The sequence below is a fragment of the Nothobranchius furzeri genome, chromosome 14 (genome assembly GCF_043380555.1).
Source record: "Nothobranchius furzeri strain GRZ-AD chromosome 14, NfurGRZ-RIMD1, whole genome shotgun sequence".
NCBI lineage: Eukaryota > Metazoa > Chordata > Actinopteri > Cyprinodontiformes > Nothobranchiidae > Nothobranchius > Nothobranchius furzeri.
In genome coordinates, this window is record NC_091754.1 from 25,294,388 (window position 1) to 25,313,790 (window position 19,403).

A 19,403-nucleotide genomic window follows, 5' to 3' on the forward strand; every position below is an offset into this window, starting at 1 on the left:
TAATGAATCTAATATATATATGAAAGTCTAATGTTTATCAGTACATTACAGACAATAATGAACTTTATCACAATATGCTAATATTTTGAGAAGGACCTGTACATTTTCTGGAATAAAATCTGTGTCAAGATTGAAGAAAGACGTAGAAAATAATTGTTCACATAAAAGATTTGAAGAAATTTTCTTTAAATTGTTTTTATTGAAACTTTTTCTCCACATTTCAACTTTAATCCTGACACAATTTTAAAATATATTTTAATTGGTTGTTTTTTTTTTGCTCTAATCTGAATTTTTACTTTTTCCCCACACAATAATTTTACCATAAACTCATTCAACCAAGAATCAATCATTTTCTTATTGTTTTATTTTTCCGAGCGTCCATAACGGTTATATATTTCTCCGTTTAATAAAAGTTGTTTCTCATTTTAAACAATGGCAAAGCAGTCAAATGCAAAATAATAAATCTTTATTGTGACAGTATTTTTAAAAAAGTTCAACAAGAATATTTTACACTCATTCACTCAACTTTTCAATAAAATATAAAGATCAGTATCAACACAAAGAAATAAAGCAATTTGGTGCAAATAAGGTGGTCTGTGATTAAATTTCTAAGAAAGAGGAAAAAGTGTCATCAACTAGTGATTAGTGCAAATAAATTAGTGAAATTAAAGGAGCCAAACAGCAGTGATTTAGGTTTTCTGTTTGCAGACGTCTTTGGGACACTTAAGTGCAGTTTCAGTCAGAGTGGAAGGTTTTAGAAAACACATCATTTCCCTTCCTCACAAAGAAATGTCTTCATTTCGCAAAACGCCACCCGTGGTTGCTCTTTTTTGCTCATTTTTCACAGTTTTGAGGAGTTATTGTGTATTTCCTGTGGAGTCAGTGGAGATAAACTTCGGTACCATCAGTGTGCATGTGGTGCTCCGACCAGACCAGCGTGCTGATTGTTAAAAATTTGTTTTCTTTCCTCCTGTTTTGCTTCCTAACAGCAGGAGGACCTGGCCCGCTTGCTGCCAACCCCTCCACTGTCCTCCAAATCCACCGTTGGAGACTCCCGGTTCTCGTGCCTCTTCCTCAGGATGGACGGTAGCACCAGATCAAACAGCGTCTCAAACAGAACGTCTACGTTGTAGCCGGTCTTCGCGCTCGTCTCGAAGCACATCTTATCAGCTGGGAGGCTGCTCTTTTCGTCCAGACCTTTGTACCTCAGTATTCTCTCGTAAAGAGACAAAGCGTCGTCGCGCGTCACCTGTTTGTGAAGCACCAAGCCGGAGAAGGAGGTGGGGGAGGCCGGAGGAGTGGGGACAGCAGACAACACCTGAGGTTCTGTCCTCTCCTCGTCACCGCCAGTTGGATCCTTAGTCTGTCCATCTGCATCCTGGGACAGGTGGACTTTAGGATCAGTGAGGTCTGCCTTGTTGCCAACTAAAGCGTAGATGCAGTCATGGTTAGCAGTGTCAGTCAGAGACAGGAAGCGCTCCTCGATCTCAGCAAGGCTCTGCCAGTTGGTCACGTCGTAGGTGAGGATGACGGCGGCCGCTCCACGACAGTACATGGAGCCCAAACCGTGGAACTGTTCCCGACCTGAAGAGACAAAACGGAGTTTAGAGACAAAGCGAAACTCGGGCCTTGTGCACACGTGGCTGGGTTTCTGTAAAACTGAATATCCGCACCGGCTGTCTACGAAAAACAACCTGGGTCCACGCCACCTCGTTATTAGTGAAAAATTCCTGTGCACTGTGACGCACATCAACAAGCATGCCGAGTAAAGGTGCTGGGGAAAAAAAAAGGGTTCAAACACAGATTCTTATTTATAAAGTTTTAGAATTGATTAATAAAGATTCTGAATCGATCCATAATTTCCAAGTTTGGTTACTTGAGAAGGCATTTCCCAAACACTCTATAACTTATTCACTGCTCGTGTAATTTGTCACTCAACAACTTTTGTGCCGTATCATTCTAGTTAGTGATGCGTGGACTTCCAGAGCAACACACTTCATCACATTCCCGGCTACCTACGTCACAGACACCTGGCAGATGTCTAACTGACAGAAGAAAGAAGTTCATCCTGGAATTGACTCTCTCTTCCCAAGAGCACTGATCGTGAATCGGTTTGAATAGAGAATCGGTTCAGAATCAAATCTTCACCCAAAGAATCAGAATCAAATTGAGTCGTGAGTTGTTCCAAGCATCTCAGTCGCCTGAAGACTCACTTTTTTCGTTTGGCTTTTATGTAATTTTATTCTGTTTAATCTATTTTAACTGTTTTGTTATCTGCCTGTTCTTTTATCTTTGTTTTATGTTCACCGCCTCAGGCTCCCGTAAAGAAAGTTGAAGGCGCTATACAAATAAAGTTTGATTTGATCCTCACCCCTAATGCCTAGCCTCTAGGTGGCAGTAGTTCCCCAAATTGTCAACGTCTTTGCCGAGAAACATTCCTTGGACATGGAATAACTAGGTGGCACTTGATGACCATCTTTAGCCTTTTACAAATAACGGCAAAATTAAAAACAACAAGTGAGTGAGCGTAAACACAGGTCGCACGTGTGACATCAGAGCGTTATTGTCACGGGCAGTGATGTAGCGAAACCCCAAACTCTGGTTATTTACGTCCACAAGCAAATGCCAACAACAGAATTCACAAATCTTCTCTCTGGTCAAGAGTTTTTGAAAGAATGGGGCTGTGTTTCTTCACTGTCGTATGGAGGACAGGCCAAACCGTCGAAAAATATGTTTGTTTTGTCGGATAAACGGCTACGTGTGTACAGGGCCTCTAGCGCAAAGGGTTAAAGGTATAGCTGAGGGTCATTTTCATCCAGGTGGATCATCTGAACCATTGGTCCGCATAACTGTCAATCATTTAGGTGAAGCTTTCATACGTGCTCATTCCTGGGTTGGTTTTCACTTCCTGCACATTTTGTTTATGTGTAGAGCGACACACCTTCATTCCTCGTCATCCTCACCTACGACGTGACTCTTTTCAACGATGGCATGCGCTTAAGGAAAAGGTTGGGTTCCCCACAGACACCTCTGTTGCAGATTTTCTGCTCGACAGGTAAGCTAAAGCTCTGCATGCTATGTGGAGAAATTAGTTTCAGGTTACAGCTAGAAGAAGTGCTGCGAGGCTGGCAGCTACCTACAAACAGAGCATGCACGAGGATAACTGGGCGTTCTCTCTCATGCGCGGTTCTTTCCCGAAATTCAGAAACATCCTCCGCCATACCTTTAGCCGGTGTCCAAAAACCTCAAAGAAAATACATTTTTAGTTTTGGGAAAAATGTCCACATTATTTCACAGAAACCAAAATAAAAGCATAAACTTGTGAATAAGTAAGTAGTGGGCTCTTTTGCACAACTATTCTAAACATGGCAGCGGCGTAGGAGAACACAGCAGAGCGGGTTTAATGCAGGAGCCAAACAAAAGCATCCTTTGTTGCTGAAACATGGAAAATTTTTCAAAGGGCTCATTGTGTCTACATATACTACTTCTTACTGATACATTTGGGCTTTAATCATCTGTTATGCTTCGCTAAAACTGCTGATTTACTCAACTGTATTGCAATTCATTCAAAATTTAGGGGGAATAAAGGCCTTGGAAATACAAAATGTGACTGCATTTATGCGAGAATGAACAAAGTTCCATTTTAGACCAATTTCCAGCTTTCGTTTCCCTCTCTTCCTCACAGATCAGTGTCAACATTTCTGTGTAAACACTGGAAAAGAGGCTGAAGCTTCCTCGTCATGTGACTCTTTAGAGGAAGTTTGAGCGCAGAGTTAAAGCCAGGACTTTGAACTGTAACTCAGAGGATTGGAGAACTAATCAGATCTCACTAACCTAATTGTTCCTGTGCACAAACATAACCCATCTTTCACAGCTTTAGGGTTTCCACTGACAGACAACGAAACAGAAGCTTTATGATGACTCAGCATTTCTCCACCGCGCTGGATGGGGTTATGGAGTAAAACAACACGAGCAGGAAACGTTTCAGAGGTGACAAAAGGCCGGAGTTTCCTTATCTGGGGCTCACTAGTTCTTCTGTGAATTTGGTTTGAGTAAAGATGGTTTACTGGAAGTTCTGTTTACACAATACAGGAATGTGGAGCAGATTAGGCCACAACAATGTGAGGGGTTCCTGGCAGGGCGAAGTGAGAAAAAGGTCAATTATTTCACTGAAAGACTTACTTTAACTCAAACTGCTATTGCCTTTAGGACTTTAATTGTAAACTGCACATGACAGGGATGTTGACTCATCCCGGCAGCAGCGAGTCGGTAGTTTGATAACTTTCAAGCAGGATTTGTGTTGAGTTTTCCTGTTAAAATGATGCTTCGGAGAAATTCCGAGGGTTTTCTTTGGACTTTGGCTGTTTCTGCAACAAAGTTTGTGTCAGAGGATGGGTTTTGTTTATCAGTGATGCTTTCAGACATAAAAGCTCCTAAACTACAGAGATTTGCTGTTTTTTTATTGACAATATCATTTTAGCTGCATTCATGGAAAAATATAAACAAATTTAAAAGCAAAAGTGATTTAAAAGAGTTTTTAAAAGGTCCTGTTTTGAAGCTTTGAAGTCTTTTTTCTTGTTTAATGAACACATGACTTTCAGATGGTGTCATCTGCTGTAGATAGATCTGACATGTCCTCCACGTGTCCACCTTCCTCGTTCTGAGCACACGCTGCATGAAATGCTGTTGTGTTCAGGTACAAGAAAAAAGCATTAAACTTAAAAGGAAAAACTACTTCTGCAGACCACTAAAACCCTTGGATTGGGTCACTTTGGGCCAGCACTGAGCAACATGGCACATGATAAGGCACACTGTGCAGGATGCAGCAGCCTATGATTGATTCACATAGTAAAAGTGTTTTAGAGTGTTTTAACATTTTTTTTGTTTTTTTTTTTTTGTTTTCTGACAATACTTTAATAATTATTGAACCTGCCTTCATTTTGGCATTACATAAATTAAACAAGATTTTGAGAAGAACAAAACCACTTTTGTTTTTAACATCAAGAAAATCGCCAATATTTTACTGCCACGTTTGATTATTTTAACTTAAATGCAGCATCATTAGGAGTCTGTGTGGTTAATTCACTCTTAAATTAGGTTTGATTAAATGACAATAAACTACGATTTGTGTTGATTTAATGTTCAGAATCGTTGAAAACAATTAAATTAGATCAATAAGTAACAAGTTGCTCATTTGTTGGAATATTATGGAATAAAACGCATTTTCCTGGTTGTGTTTGGTCACTTGGCTGTTTTCTTTTTTAGTCTGATTGACCTAAAAACGTCTGATGGTGTAAGACTTTCTATAATAGTTTATAGATAGTTAAATGCTAGCAGACCGAAGGCTCCCCTCATGTTGCTGCTAGGTCAGGTAGCATCACCTGGTTGACCTTAGATCAAAGATAATTCTAAAGTAAACACAAATGAAGTTGTTTTTACCAGCTGTGTCCCAGATTGAGATGTTGTAAGGCCCCCACTGTTTGAGGAAAAACGCCCCTCCGACTGTGCTGACAGTGTCTTTAAACTTCCTCTCCATGTATCTGTGGAGCAGCGACGTCTTCCCCACGTTCATGTCGCCCAGGAGAACCACCTTCACGTCGGGCTTCTTCATCTTCGACAAGTCGGGCATGATGGAGGCTTCTGCGGAGAGTTGTTGCTGTTTAAACAGAAGTAGAAACACGGGTCTGACTAGAGAAAATCATTTCAAACGAGGAGCAGCGAAGATAGTTTTACGAAAAGCTGTTTGTTTCCCACATGACTCTCCGGCTTTGAGTCACTCTCTCCAGTCCAGAATGTCTCAACTTTTAAAAAGTCAGCGAGGCGAAACCGGAAGTTGGTGAGGAACTGATTGGAGGGGCTAATTTTCCCATAGTAATGACTGTCAGGTTCCTCGTTAAAGACTGCTGGTCTGTTGTTGACAACGATGACACATTAGCAACAATGTCAACGTTTATTTTCCTTCTTGTTAACAGACACTCTTCTGAAAATCATGTCTTCTTTTCTAGTGTATGTTCATCTTTTTTTAATCATTGTTATTGTTTTTGTGAAGCTCCTTTTATGAAGAAGCGCTATTTAAAAAATCATTGTAATTCACAAAATTCCGTATAAGATGTTACTGGCCTTTTAAAGAAATCTATTATTATGTTCAAGAACTTTTGATTATGACGAAATAATTGTACACAGACTGAAAAGAGGTTACGATGAGAACAGACTAACAAGTTTCTGTAAAATTGAACTCAGTTTTTAAAACTAATGTCATGGTTGCTAAATTTTCTAAATTTAAACATAGGCAATACATTGCCCCCTTTTACCACCTTCAGTGCACTTACCAAAAATTAATTAATTAATTAATTAATTACAGAGGCATTTAACCCGCCAAGCAAAACTCAGAGAAAAGATCATCAATTTCCTTGCAGAAGTTGTTCCAACTTAAACTACGAAGGAGAAAAACAGTAAACTTTTAAACTCCAACAACGTAATCTAAATGTTTCAACACGTGGTGGCTTTTAAACATGATCACTTTCAGAGGATTTAAAATGTTTTTTCATTGAACCCTTATGGAACATTTGTTGAAATTTTGCTAACAACCCACAAAATGGCGGGGAAGTAAATGATAATCAGAAGCCAAAGTGCAAAAAGATTCAATATCATTCTAGCACAGTTTTAGAAGTTCTCAAATCCATCAAAATTACATTTATTAATTGGCCTTGAGTGATTTTCTTTCATCAATTGATGACCATTAGAAATTTTGTAAATGTTTTTCTAACACGTGGTTGTAATGTCTCAAAGAGCTACAGGAGGGCAGAGATGAGCGAAAGACAAAGATATAAAACACAAGATAATCCACCGTACTACTACTTCCGGTTTGTCCTCCCAGTGTGTTTTGATATTATGTTGTCCGAGGAGCCTGTGAATGCACCACACAGCCTTCTCTTCCTCGGCTACTCCGGATCAACGTGACTCATGATTAGAAGCTTTTATTCACACTTTTTGGCGTTGAAACGCGTTTCCCATTTAGGTAAGAAGGACTTAATAGGGCAGAGAGTGTGGTGGAGGTTTCTTCTACGTGGGGCTGCAGTTTTTCGTAACAGTGATGCCGCAACAGATTCAGACACGGATACCGTTTTTGCTGAGCATAATTGCAGTGGTGGTTTTTGCCACGTTATCTATTTTGAACAAAGGTAACGTGAAGGAAATGTTATTGTTTTCTTATTTGCCGCCGTTTTGTGACATTCGCCACAGACTTTTTGCTAATGTTAACAGCCGCCTTTAAACAACGGCCTTTAGGACCTTGCAGACTTCTAACCGACCAGGGAGGACCAGGCGGAGATAGGTAAACTTAACCTCAGAGGACTGATCAGAGGTCAGTTTGGATATTTACTTAATGAAGGCAAAGGTTGCGTAAACCGCTACGGAAGCTGACCCCTGTTCAGTTCGCCTTTAAAATACTAAGCTGCGCATATTTCTTAAGACGTGGTGGGATAAACAGAGACGGGGAAGGTTTGGCTGGGCGGATAAATAATTGACATGTACATGTTTCTGTTATGAACCTGAAGTTTAAAGCTAAATCCAGAGCCCCTTCAGGCACTTTTAACTCCGTTGTCAAAATGGCTACTGCACGTTGTTTGGGTTAGCCGCGTCCCGCCGCTCTGATGCAGGTCTGGACCAGACATCCTTCATTAATCCGCCGTGTCAACATCATCATTCATCTGCTTTGGCTGGAGGTCATGGTTTAAACCGGTCTGGAGCGAACATGCAAGCCAACACCACGCGCGGCTTTTTGTGGTCGGACGTGGAGACGCGGACCTTGTTGAACATCTGGGGGGAGCAGGACATCCAGGCGGCGCTGGATGGAAACTTCCGAAACAGCTTCGTATACCGAGACGTCTCCCGCAGGCTGGGGGCGATGGGGTTCGACAGGACGCCGGAGCAGTGCCGAGTCCGGATCAAAAGCCTCAAAAGGCAGTACCTGTTGGCCAAAGAGGGAAATCTTCCGAACAACGGACAGTATCACAAGATCTGCAAGTTTTATGACACGATGGAGAGGATTTTGAGCACCCGACCCACTCTTGAGCTGATGGAGAGCGGGATGGGAGTGGAGGAGGCCGGAGACGGCCTGGAGGAGGATGGAGAGGATGCTCAGGATGCAGAGAGCACGGGAGAGTGGCCCTATCCTCACCACGAGACTGACGTCAAGCAGGAATGCCCCACTATTCCCATTCCCATCCCAGTTAAAGGCACAGTCGGGAACAACAGTGAGTTCACCCTCTCTCTTCATTCATTTGCTTTACTAGATGTTTGAAAATGTCCAAAAAATATATGTTTTGTCATTTTTTTAGGCACCACAGCAAGACCGCATAACAGCAGCCATTCAGTGAGCAGTTTACCAGCGAGGACACCAAAACGACCCAGGAAGCGACGCTCCAACTTCCCCGTGGAGAAACTTATGGAGCAGTTCCTGGAGCAGAGCGCCCAAGCTGAGGACAACTTCTATCGGGTGGAGGAGCAGCGCCTGCAATCCGAGGACCGCCGCCGGGACGCAGAGCACACCAGGGAGCTGCACATGCTCCAGATGCTCGCCCAGATGTTCTCTAGCATCTCCTCAGCCAGACCCAGCTCCGCAGCCAAGATGGCCACCCCTCTGGCCCGAGCTCCAGTCATTTCCAGCACCTCGCCGACACACGCGCGAGGGCATCCCAGATGTTCTTCGCCTCAGAAAGACAGTTTCAGCCCAAAGAGCCAACCTCTGAGCACAGACGTATTAGGTATCAGCTCCGGTGTCATGGAGGCAGAAGACTGTTGAAGCTTCCTGAGTGATCTCCGATTGACCAGAAACACATAAGAGGACTGTAATTTCCCTGTGTGAAACTCTGATTTTGTTTGTTTTCTCAGAACTTCAGCGCTACTACAGTCTGAGCTTGTCATCGCACAGAGCCATGGATGATGACATCATCTCAATAGTAAAGAGGATCATTCCTCCACTGACATCCAAAAAGCACAAAGGACAAGATGGACGGATCGGGATCATTGGAGGATGCCAAGAGTATGTTTCACAAAGACCAGCTTGGTTCACTAATAAAATATAAAATCACAGGGAACATGTCACTAAAATCCACTTCTCTCCCAAAGCTACACTGGAGCGCCGTACTTTGCTGCTATTTCTGCACTGAAAGTGGTGAGCTGTAATCCTGAACTCTTAATGTTGCTTTTTCAGATTGGATCTTTGAGTTATGTTTATTTATTATTTATTGTTTGTTTTTAGGGTGCCGACTTGTCTCATGTTTTCTGCACTAAAGATGCTGCAGCTGTAATTAAATCGTACAGCCCCGAGCTCATCGTGCATCCCGTTCTGTAAGTCGATCGTATGTAACATGAGATTTAGCAGGATTTTTCATCACTGATTCTAACGATGGTCCAGATGCGGTGCATAGATTGTGTCGTCATCCTAATGGGACAAATGACCATCTAATTAAAAAAAATCAGCTTGTCAGAGCAAAGAAAAACTCAGAAGTGACCTGATATTAGGGCGAAAACATGTTCTAGCTTTACACTGTCTCAGGTTCAGGAAGTTGAAAGGATCAAGCTTACAGTTCAACCCTGTAGCGATCAGACCAAATATTATTGTGAGGCGTTATTTGCACATTTCATGTCCTGACCCACTACACAAATCACAATAGTTAGGTTTAGTTTCAGAAACATTTCCAGTTCTCTTCCTTATTTACTTTTCAGTTTAGTCAAATTTGCAGCATTTCAAAGGGGACGTATTATGCTAAACTCACATTTTGCATCATTTTGTGCTGCAGTGTATTTCTTGACTGAACACCAAATCTGGAAAGAATATACATCTGTTTCCTGTCAGTGTTTGGTTTTAAGATTTATGTGCCTGAAACAAACATGTTTAAAAAGTCTTCATTTGTGACATCACAAATGGGGATTGTAGAATAGAAGCACCTCTCATGTGCATGAGGGAGGAGCAGTAGCTATGTTGCCAGATGTGTGAGCTTCTCAGCTTATAGCAGCATGAGTGAGGAATGGGTGGGTGTGGCCAGAAACCACTTGCTTTTTTTAAGTGACAGCTCTGAAACGGCTCATTCTGGAAGGTACTAAAACTGTTACGAACAAAACTGCTTTAATTTCTTCATGTGAGGGATTTAGTGAAAAAAAATGTTTTGTATTGACCATAGAACTATTATAACTTAAGAAAAAGTCATAATACTTCTCATTTAAGTCATTTTTACATTCATACAACTCTAACACACCTCTGTTTGTTTTATCAAGGGACAGTCCGAATGCAGTAGAGGAAATAGAAAAGTGGCTCCCGAGACTTCACAGCCTAGTTGTTGGACCTGGTCTAGGCAGGGAAGACTTTTTACTGAAAACAGCTAAGGTCGGTGTTTGTGTAACCAATAAGTTGTGGTAATCTAGTCAGTTTAAATGTTCCACTGGCTACACTTAACCTGGGAAGTTAAAGAGTCAGGTTTAATTACATAAAAACGTGCTTGTCTTTTCAGGAAGTAATCGAGAGGTCTAAAGCAAGAGAAATTCCTATAGTTATTGATGCAGTAAGTTTTCCTCTAGATCTGGGTTAAGTTGTCACACATAAGTGTGTGTGTGTGTGTGTGTGTGTGTGTGTGTGTGTGTGCACGCACACTAACTCAGACAGGCTTTGTTTTCACCAGGATGGATTGTGGCTCATCACACAACAGCCTTCTGTTATTCAGGGTTACCAGAAGGGAATCCTCACACCCAACTTCATGGAGTTCACTCGGCTCTTTGAGGCACTGGTGAGCCTTTTTGTGGTAGAGCTCCTTTAAGCTTGGTTTATGCTTGACGCCTCCGCGAGGTCCGCACGGCTCCGCGTGGCAAAATTGCGGCATTTTAACAACCACACCCCTCCACCGCGCCTCCGCACGGCCAAAACTTTCCGCACCTCGCACCTAGGAAATTTTCTAACCACGCGGACGGTCGGACGCAGAAAAACATGGCGGACTGGCAAGAACTAGTATGGCAGAGGTTCGTAAATAGACATTTGTATGATTCAGCTCTCAAAGATCACCGTGATCAACATGTTAATAATTCTTGGAGAGAAACAGCTCGCACTGTCGGAAAAGACGAGGACGCTGTTAAAAATGCTGGAATGCCATGTTGTAAACAGTAATTTTTACTTCTACTATGGTGTAGTGTTGGTTGCATGCCGTAGAGCTCCATGCTGCCCCCTACAGTTTGGGAGAATATCGGCTTACCGCAGAGACAAGCCGCATGAACCATAAACGCTGCGAGTTATGAAGCGCGTTCCATCCGCGAGCCGCATCACCAAGCGGAAAGTGAATGCGTCAAGCATAAACCAAGCTTTAGCTAGTAATTTGCTGCATGTAGCTCAAACCTTTTGAGTGTTGATGCATGTTTTCGTGTTTCAGCACCACAAGCCCGTGAACAGCAGAGATCAGCCACACAGTGTCATGCAGCTAAGTGGGACTTTGGGTAATCTCACCATGGTGCTAAAGGGGGAACAGGATCTCATTACAGATGGAAGCAAGGGTGGGTATCAAACACAGCTGATCAATATTAGAGTTGGATTTGCTGCCCTTGAAAGGGTTTAAGGCATCTTTTTGTGACCGTGTGTGTGTCTTTGCTTCTAGTTTACTCATGCAGTGTTGAGGGCAGTGGGAGGAGATGTGGTGGACAGGGAGATCTCCTGTCTGGCTCCTTGGGTGTGCTGGCTCACTGGGCGTATTCTGCTTCTGCAGCAGGAGTCATCAGAAGGTGAGCTTTATAATATCGGATCAAAATGTAAAAGAATGCATGCATATAAAAGTTTGTTTACAGTGTGCGTGCGTGTGTAATGTCTTCTTTCAGTGTGAATCCCTCTGTGGTAGCAGCCTTTGGTGCCTGCTCTCTAACCCGACAGTGCAACAGTCAAGCGTTTCAGCAGCACGGCAGGGCCACCACCACCTCAGATATGATCCAGGAGATTGGGCCGGCCTTCAGGAAGCTGTTTGAAAGTTAAAACAATCGAACTTCCTCTGTAAAGCTATAAAAAATTAAATATGTGTTTGTGTTGTGCTGAATTTAAATAAAGGTCATGATATGGACAACCCTTCAAGGAAATCCTGTATCTAGTGAACAAGTTTAACAGATGTGTTTTAAATAATGATTTAAAGAAGAAAAAATACTCAATTTTGTCACTGAAATAGTGAAAATGCAATGACAGGAAATATTCTAGGGATGCCAAATTTCTCATTGTTAAATAAGCAAGATTTTGAAGAATTTTTTTATTATTTAAATTACTCTGTTTTGGGCCCCCTGCTGTTCTCCCGCTATCTGCTACCACTGGGACTGTTGTTTACAAAACACATTAGTTTCCATCTCTATGCTGATGATTGTCAACTGTAGATGCCTGTTAAACAGGGGGCCAGAGGTAGCATACAGCAGCTGGTGAATTGCCTGCATGATGGATGGGGTCCAACTTCCTTTCCATTGAGGGAAAAAACTGAAATAATAGTTTTTACTCCAAATGACAGCCAGCCACATGGATTGGACCTTTTATCGTTGCTCTCCTACGAGAAGTCCGTGATTACGTACTTGGGTGTCAAGATAAGACTCTGGTCTACGATTTGATAGTCAGGTGAACTCTGTTGTTCGTTCGTGTTTCTATCAGTTAAGGTGCTTATCTAATATTAAGTCAATCTTAAAACAGGAGTTGAAAACTGTAGCCAATGCTTTTATCAAGGCTAGAGTACTGCAACTCCCTGTATGCTGGCTTGAGCCAGTCCTTGACTCGGCTCCAGCTGGTCCAAAACGTATGGAGCACGTAAGTGGGAGCATGTCACTCCCCTCCTGACAGCTTTGGACTGGCTACTGGTGAAGAGTTGCATCTTGTTCAAAATCCTGGTCCTTGTTTTTTAATCCCTGTCTGGATCAGCGCCACCATATTTAGCCTCCCTGCTGGCCCGATGTGTCCCTGCAAGATCACTATGGGTCAGAGTGACTTCTTGGTGGTACCGCGATCAAAGCGTAAGTCTAGGGGTGATCATGCCTTTGCAGTTCTGGGTCCTCGGCTTTGGAACCAACTCCCACAAGAAATCAAACAGTTCACATCGCTGCCCGCTTTTAAAGAAAGACTTAAGCTGTATTTTTGATCTGTTTTTTAGTTGTTTGTATTCACATTTTCATGCTTTTGATCACTTTTTATTTTTAGCTCGTTTTGTTTTTAAATGTTTTTATCTCTGCATTTTATTATAGAGCTGTTTTATTGTGCTGCTTCTCTGCACTATGTTCAGCACCTTCGGGCCCCTTTATTTGGGAAGGGGCTTTATAAATAAAATGAATGAATGAAATTTAGTTTGAAGTTTATAATGAAGCATTTTTCTTCTGGAAACAGACAGCTGCTGGAGAAGACAGAAAGCTGTCTGACCTCCTGTGGAGCTCCAAGTTACGCCCCCTTCTGCTAACCAGCTGGGCTGCTGTAATCACGTGTCACTGTCGCCGTGGACCGCTCGCTGCGCTCTAAAGTTTGGAGCATGCGCACTGCTGCGGCAAATCAGCTAGTTAAACAATGGTTAGCTTTATGCGGCGATAGCATCAAGAACAGTGAACCATAGAAAAAGGACAATAAATATTTATATATTCAGAGGTGAGTTGTCATGTTTGCTGTTTGCGTTCGGTATTCCGTCCGCAGTCTGGTGTTTGGGCTTTGTCCTTTTTGCGACGTTTCATGTAGTAACGGTACAAGCTAGCATGCTAACTTAAACTGACGGCAAAACAAACGAGAGAAAATGTTTCAAGCGACATTTTAGCGCATTTTTATGTAAAATTTGTTGTGATCGTAAAAATGGTTATAATATTTACGTTACCGTGAATGTAGGAGTGATGGCGTAAGCCTGAACAGTGGTGCTATTCAGGTACGGTCTTTGTTACACACAACATAAACCTTTAGTGTTTTTGCAAATCTTACCTCTTTTTGACATTTTGTGTAGAATTCGATCTATGCGTAACTTTTAAAGAGGGCCGTGGTTTCAAACCTCTCTGTAATTTTATTAATTGTAAACTTTCCATCTTGATAAACATCACTACATGTGCACAGAACTACGAAGGTATTTTTATGTACACATTTTTATTAGGGAAATAAATGTTTTATCAAGTAAGTTATGGTGATAAGTAAAGCGATTGACAGATCGTGCTTGTAGCACTTTCAGGATGGCTAACTACATTTAACACATGGCATGTATGAGAATTATTAATGCTTACAATTAATAGCTACTCCGTTTTAAAAATTATGGCAGTGAAAATTAAATTCAAGTATTTATTTGCAAACAAACATAAGAGCAGAACAGAATAGTGACATTGTTCAATTCGGCAGGTGTGCTAGCTGCAAGTTAAAGGTGAATGCAAGTATCCATCCACACAAAGGTAAAGGAAGATGATAAAAGCAGCAAAAATAAAAATAAACTGTTCAGTAAGAATTAGTACATTAAATAAATAGACAATTTACAAGAAAGGTGAAAACACTGTAAATAAAAGCAGGGATGTAAACACTGAGTTTGTTGGTGATTATAAAGGCTGACTGCTGCTGAGAGGAACGATCTACAACGAGGCTGCTTTGTTTATGTATTTAGCAGACGCTTTTGTCCAAAGTGACTTACAGGTGATAATCCAGCTATCAGATTGAGGCTAACAGCAAACACTATTCAGTCAATCCTAGGTGGCAGTGAGGCAGCATAATGAATTATAGAGGGAAGCGAACATGAAGTGTGCAGTAGAGCGGGGGACGGGTGCTGTTGGATTAGAAGATGCTCGCTGAAGAGCTGGGTCTTCAGGAGCTTCTTGAAAATCGACAAGGAAGCTCCTGTTCTAGTAGTGCTTGGTAGGTCATTCCACATCTGTGAAACAACACATGGAGAGTCTGGATTGTCCTGAGCGTGGTGTAGACACTGCTACATGACGATCCTTCGATGGCCGGAGCGGACGTGACGTAAGCTTTTGCAAGCTGTACCATCCAGGACTTTGTATGCTAGTGTTAGCGATTTGAATTTGATGCGTGCAGCTAGCGGTGGCCATTGGAGCTCATTGAATAGAGGGGTAGCATGCTCTTTTAGGCTGATTGAAGACCAGACGCGCTGCTTTGTTCTGGACCATTTGAAGAGGTCTCACAGTACAGGCTGGAAGACCAGTTAGAAGGTGGGAGATGACAGTAGATTGCACCAGGAGCTGGGTGGCATATTGTGTTTGGTATGGTTTGATCTTTCGTATGTTATACAGTGCAGAGCGGCACGAACAAGCAGCAGAGGCAGCGTGATCTTTAAAGGCCAGCTGGTCACAACACCCAAGTTTTGAACTGCCTTTGAAGGAGCCAGACATAGGAAGTCATTTTGGAATGAGATATTGTGCCGTATGGATGGTTTCGCTGGGATGACAAGTAGTTCAGTTTTAGAGAGGTTGAGTTGGAGATGGTGGGATTTCATCCATCTTGATATGTCAGAAAGACTATCTGAGATTTGTGCAGTTAGGAGGCAGCTGTTGCTGAAGGAGCTCGCCTGCTCTGCAACATCTTCATGCGTGGGGTGGTTCACAAAAAGGTGATGTGAGAAGCTGCAGTGAAAATGCTAACTAACAATTTTGTTTAGCAGGTGGAGGATTGTCCCAGGTTAAAGAAGACCCATAATGTTGAACCCAACCAACGGTGACCCAGGCCATGTAGTTGTCAATTATGTTGAGGAGTATTTGGATCTGGTGGAGTCTCTGCCTTTTGACTTGCAGAGGAGCGTTTCCCTCATGAGGGAAATTGATGCCAAGTATCAAGGTACTGAAGCCGCAAATCATACACAATAAAGGGGAAAAAAGCTGTCTGGTATGACAGATCTGATGTTTCTATATGTGCCTTTTTAGGCACTTTAGTTAAATTCTGCTATCTTCTCTTATTTCTATTTGATTTGGGTTATTAACAGATGTGCTGAAGGAGCTGGACGATGCTTATGAAAAGTATCGGCGTGAGTCCGACCCACTTCAGCGTCGGAAGCTCCAGTTATCCATTCAGAGGGCACTGATCCGCAGCCAGGAGCTTGGGGATGAAAAAATTCAGATTGCTGGGCAGATGGTACGTCACGAACATGATAGAGCTGCTGTGCTATATTTTACATAAAGCCTGGATTTGCACAGCTGGGTCACTGTTTGTCCTAATTTCTGTTTATATTTTAGCATATAAAACCTCTTTTTTTTTAAGAGCAAGTCATCCCTACCAGAGTATTACTCCACTCCCACTTCCTGTTTGAAAAATGCAACAAATGCTGTTGCCTAGCAGACTGAGAGGGCAGAGCCACTAACACATACACACACACAGGCTCACAACGACATTGTGACATCATATGGTACCAGCTAACATTCTAGGGTACCTCTTAGCCAATAGGGATGGCAGATTTAAATTCAACTGCAGTGCAGAGTTTTTACCTGACAACTGCACAACACTTGACAGCTTTAGGCAGAAAATTAAAATTTTAACTAAAATCCACCAAAGTGCAAAACCATTGACTATACACGTCTGCAGCACGACTAGACACGCATTTATATAGTTTATCAGGGGAAAAAAGTTGATTTGGGGGTGACTTGCTCTTTAAGTCAAGAAAAGCTGTATAAATTACAGCTAATTAGAGTACTCTGAAGACAAAGTCCTCTGCATTTAGTCAAAGAAAAGCATGACCGTAAACCACGAAACTCCTTGTTCTGTTTTAGGTGGAGTTGGTGGAGAATCGAACACGACAAATTGACTGGCATTCTGAACTCCTTGTTTCCTCCCAAGAAGTCCCAGAAAATCATGTTACCACGACAACATCTATGACAACCAGTGCAGCATCTTTGATGTCCTCGTCATCTTCGATGGTTACCCCAGGGAAATCCAGCCACAACGACAAGAAGCGTGATGAGGTCACCCCGGGTTCTGGCTGCGCAGACAAAGCTGGAGGAAAACGCTTAAGGCGGCAGAAAAATGGAGAAAGCAGAGAATGCTACGGAGCTCTGGATCATGCGGAGGAAGTAGGTACACCTCGGGAAAAGAGGGCCAAAACGTCATCCAAGAAGAAGAAAAGATCTAAAGGAAAGTCGGAGAGGGAGGTGTCTCCTCCAGACCTGCCCATCGACCCGGATGAGCCGACGTACTGTCTGTGTGAGCAGGTCTCCTACGGCGAGATGATCGGCTGTGATAATGATGAGTGTCCCATTGAATGGTTTCATTTCTCCTGTGTGGGGCTCAATCACAAGCCCAAAGGAAAGTGGTACTGTCCCAAGTGCCGAGGTGAAAATGAAAAGACCATGGACAAGGCTCTGGAACGGGCTAAAAAGGAGCGAGCTTATAACAGGTAGCTTACTCAGCCCAGGTCAGTAAACAGATGTCTTGGATTCCATTTAAAATGGATGCCGTGTTGCAGTATTGTATAGATAAGAGGGATCTAATTTAAAAGGTTATTTTTGTAACTGCTGGAGGACCGAGGAACAAAATGAGTCTATCTGGGTTGTTTGTGAAGAATCGCCACAGTAAACCTGCTTGTTCTTGTTCTGCATTTGCATCCCTTGTTTCCATTGTGCGTGCAGCATTGTGTTCAACATTGTGGACTCATTTAATAAATAAATCATTTATAGACCACGAAGAATGTCTGATCTTTAGAAAAACAAGTTGAGCCAGCAGTAAGCTGGAAGTTGAAAGATTTTTCCTGAATGCCACCCACTGATCTTAACCTTAGAATAATTTTCACAACTGTAAAATTTTTGTTTTCTACATGATCAAACAGCTCAAGTAAATTTTGAAGGTAATGTATCCAATATGGTTACTGACTCACGCAGAGCGTGAGACACCTGCATTTTCCTCATGCCACCCCTCTAAATTTTCACAATGAATAAAACTGAATCTGAGCTAAATTGTGTCACACTACTGTACACACTCCCCTAGCTATAGCGCTACAAGTTCAGATTTAAAATAGCCTTAAGTGATTAAGGAGAACTGTTCCCCTCCAGTGGCAAAATACAAATACAGCTAAAGTAACAAGTAACATGTATCAATAGAAATGGTTCATTTTAACATTTTGTTCTTTGTCTAAATATACTTTAAATTTTAAAATTTGTAATCGGTTAAATGTGTTCATTGGTGGACACATACTCTGTCAATAAGGGACTGGTGTTTTATTTAGGACAACTGTATGGAAACATAAGAACCCTTTAGTATCTGGCTTTAGAGAATAAGGATTTTTCCACCCTCTGCTGGAGACGAGCAGTTTCTACCGTGTTCATAAGCTAAACCTGTAGAACCCCCAAAATAACATATCACTTAAAAATTATTACAATTGTTAAACTGACATTAACAGCATAGTTAGTCTAGATAACGGGAAAGCCAGCATGTCTTCAGCTATGCAAACTACTTAAAGACTAAAACTCTTTATCTATTTCAATTATCTGTATTAAACAAGATGAAGTCAATTAGCTAAAACAGCTGCCATCAGCAGCTAGCTAACAGCAGTACAAAAAGAAAGAATTTCGAAGGCTTCATTAAAGGTGCAGTATGTAATAATATCGGGAGTGAGAAAATCCCAGAAGAGTCTGTTGGTTGCTGGCTGCGTGGACTGTAAGTTTTTCTTCTTTCAAAATAAAAGGAAGGAGGAACCTAACTACTGTTTACCATCAGTGAGTGTGGGGTTGCCGTGTCTCCTGCAAGCTAATGCTGCAGCGCCGACAACTGTAATTTGATGGCAGCCAGCAAAAAGCCATTTTGACTGTGTCGCAGGTCCCATCACGGCCAGACAATCCAAAAATGGGAAAAGTGTAGCTACTAGCTAACTTGGCTAACCCAAGAAGCTAAGAAAGGCTCCTTGTACCAGGGTATCCCACCCACACGGCAGACTGGCTCCCATGCGAGGCTGTAGTCATGCTGATCACCTGTGGAGATCTAATATGGACTGGGACTGTTAACTTAAAAGCTGAGTCTCAGGCCGCTGTGATCGTAACCGGGCGCCGTGGCCTTTTACATCAGCTCTTGCTCCACGTCAGAGATAAGTTAGCTACATGCTAACCTGAAGCTAACATAGTTTTTCCAGGCATTTTTGGCAAGAAATACGTGGTAGAGTGACTCTGCTAATTAAGCTGACCAAGGACATTGGGCTTTGCTGGTCCACTGCGGTGAAAGAGCTGCGTGTCCACCGTTGTAGATGTTCCCTTCTCTGGAAGCCGGAGATCAGTGGGACATTAGCTACATACCAACCCGAAGCTAACTGAGGTTTGCAGAGTGTTTTCAGCAAGATAAATGCGGTTGAGCATCTCAAAAGTGAAGCAGCGTCAACAAAATGAGCTGCAGTGTTTCTGTGGTCTTCCACAGAGAACCAGCATGACTACAGCCAAGCTTCAGAGCCGGCCTGGCTGCCCCGGGA

At 42.3% G+C, this 19,403-nt stretch overlaps 3 protein-coding genes across 6 annotated transcripts; 2 read left to right on the plus strand and 1 right to left on the minus strand.

Moving 5' to 3' along the window:
• Positions 1–451: 451 nt before the first annotated feature.
• On the minus strand, positions 452–5,789 carry rab20 (RAB20, member RAS oncogene family). Its single transcript, XM_015966250.3, has 2 exons — positions 5,440–5,789; positions 452–1,584 (listed from the first exon to the last, which is right to left on the minus strand). The coding sequence occupies exons 1-2, from the start codon at positions 5,627–5,629 to the stop codon at positions 983–985; spliced, it is 792 nt and encodes a 263-aa protein (XP_015821736.1). The 5' UTR covers positions 5,630–5,789; the 3' UTR covers positions 452–982.
• Positions 5,790–6,866: 1,077 nt separating this feature from the next.
• On the plus strand, positions 6,867–12,097 carry naxd (NAD(P)HX dehydratase). Of its 3 annotated transcripts, XM_015966245.3 has the most exons (11): positions 7,529–8,255; positions 8,340–8,765; positions 8,893–9,043; positions 9,130–9,175; positions 9,263–9,351; positions 10,279–10,387; positions 10,512–10,562; positions 10,680–10,784; positions 11,418–11,538; positions 11,640–11,763; positions 11,857–12,097. In XM_015966245.3, the coding sequence occupies exons 1-11, from the start codon at positions 7,754–7,756 to the stop codon at positions 12,005–12,007; spliced, it is 1,875 nt and encodes a 624-aa protein (XP_015821731.1). In that variant the 5' UTR covers positions 7,529–7,753; the 3' UTR covers positions 12,008–12,097. The 3 variants fall into 3 exon arrangements, with proteins under 3 accessions (XP_015821733.1, XP_015821732.1, XP_015821731.1); XM_015966247.3 differs by lacking the exons at positions 7,529–8,255; positions 8,340–8,765 and adding an exon at positions 6,867–7,018; XM_015966246.3 differs by lacking the exons at positions 7,529–8,255; positions 8,340–8,765 and adding an exon at positions 6,945–7,181.
• Positions 12,098–13,495: 1,398 nt separating this feature from the next.
• Positions 13,496–17,639, plus strand: ing1 (inhibitor of growth family, member 1). 2 transcript variants are annotated; one of them, XM_015966249.3, is made up of 4 exons: positions 13,496–13,633; positions 15,627–15,799; positions 15,945–16,093; positions 16,726–17,639. In XM_015966249.3, the coding sequence occupies exons 2-4, from the start codon at positions 15,661–15,663 to the stop codon at positions 17,350–17,352; spliced, it is 915 nt and encodes a 304-aa protein (XP_015821735.1). In that variant the 5' UTR covers positions 13,496–13,633; positions 15,627–15,660; the 3' UTR covers positions 17,353–17,639. The 2 variants fall into 2 exon arrangements, with proteins under 2 accessions (XP_015821735.1, XP_015821734.1); XM_015966248.3 differs by having other exon boundaries at positions 13,500–13,633; positions 15,624–15,799.
• Positions 17,640–19,403: the final 1,764 nt, after the last annotated feature.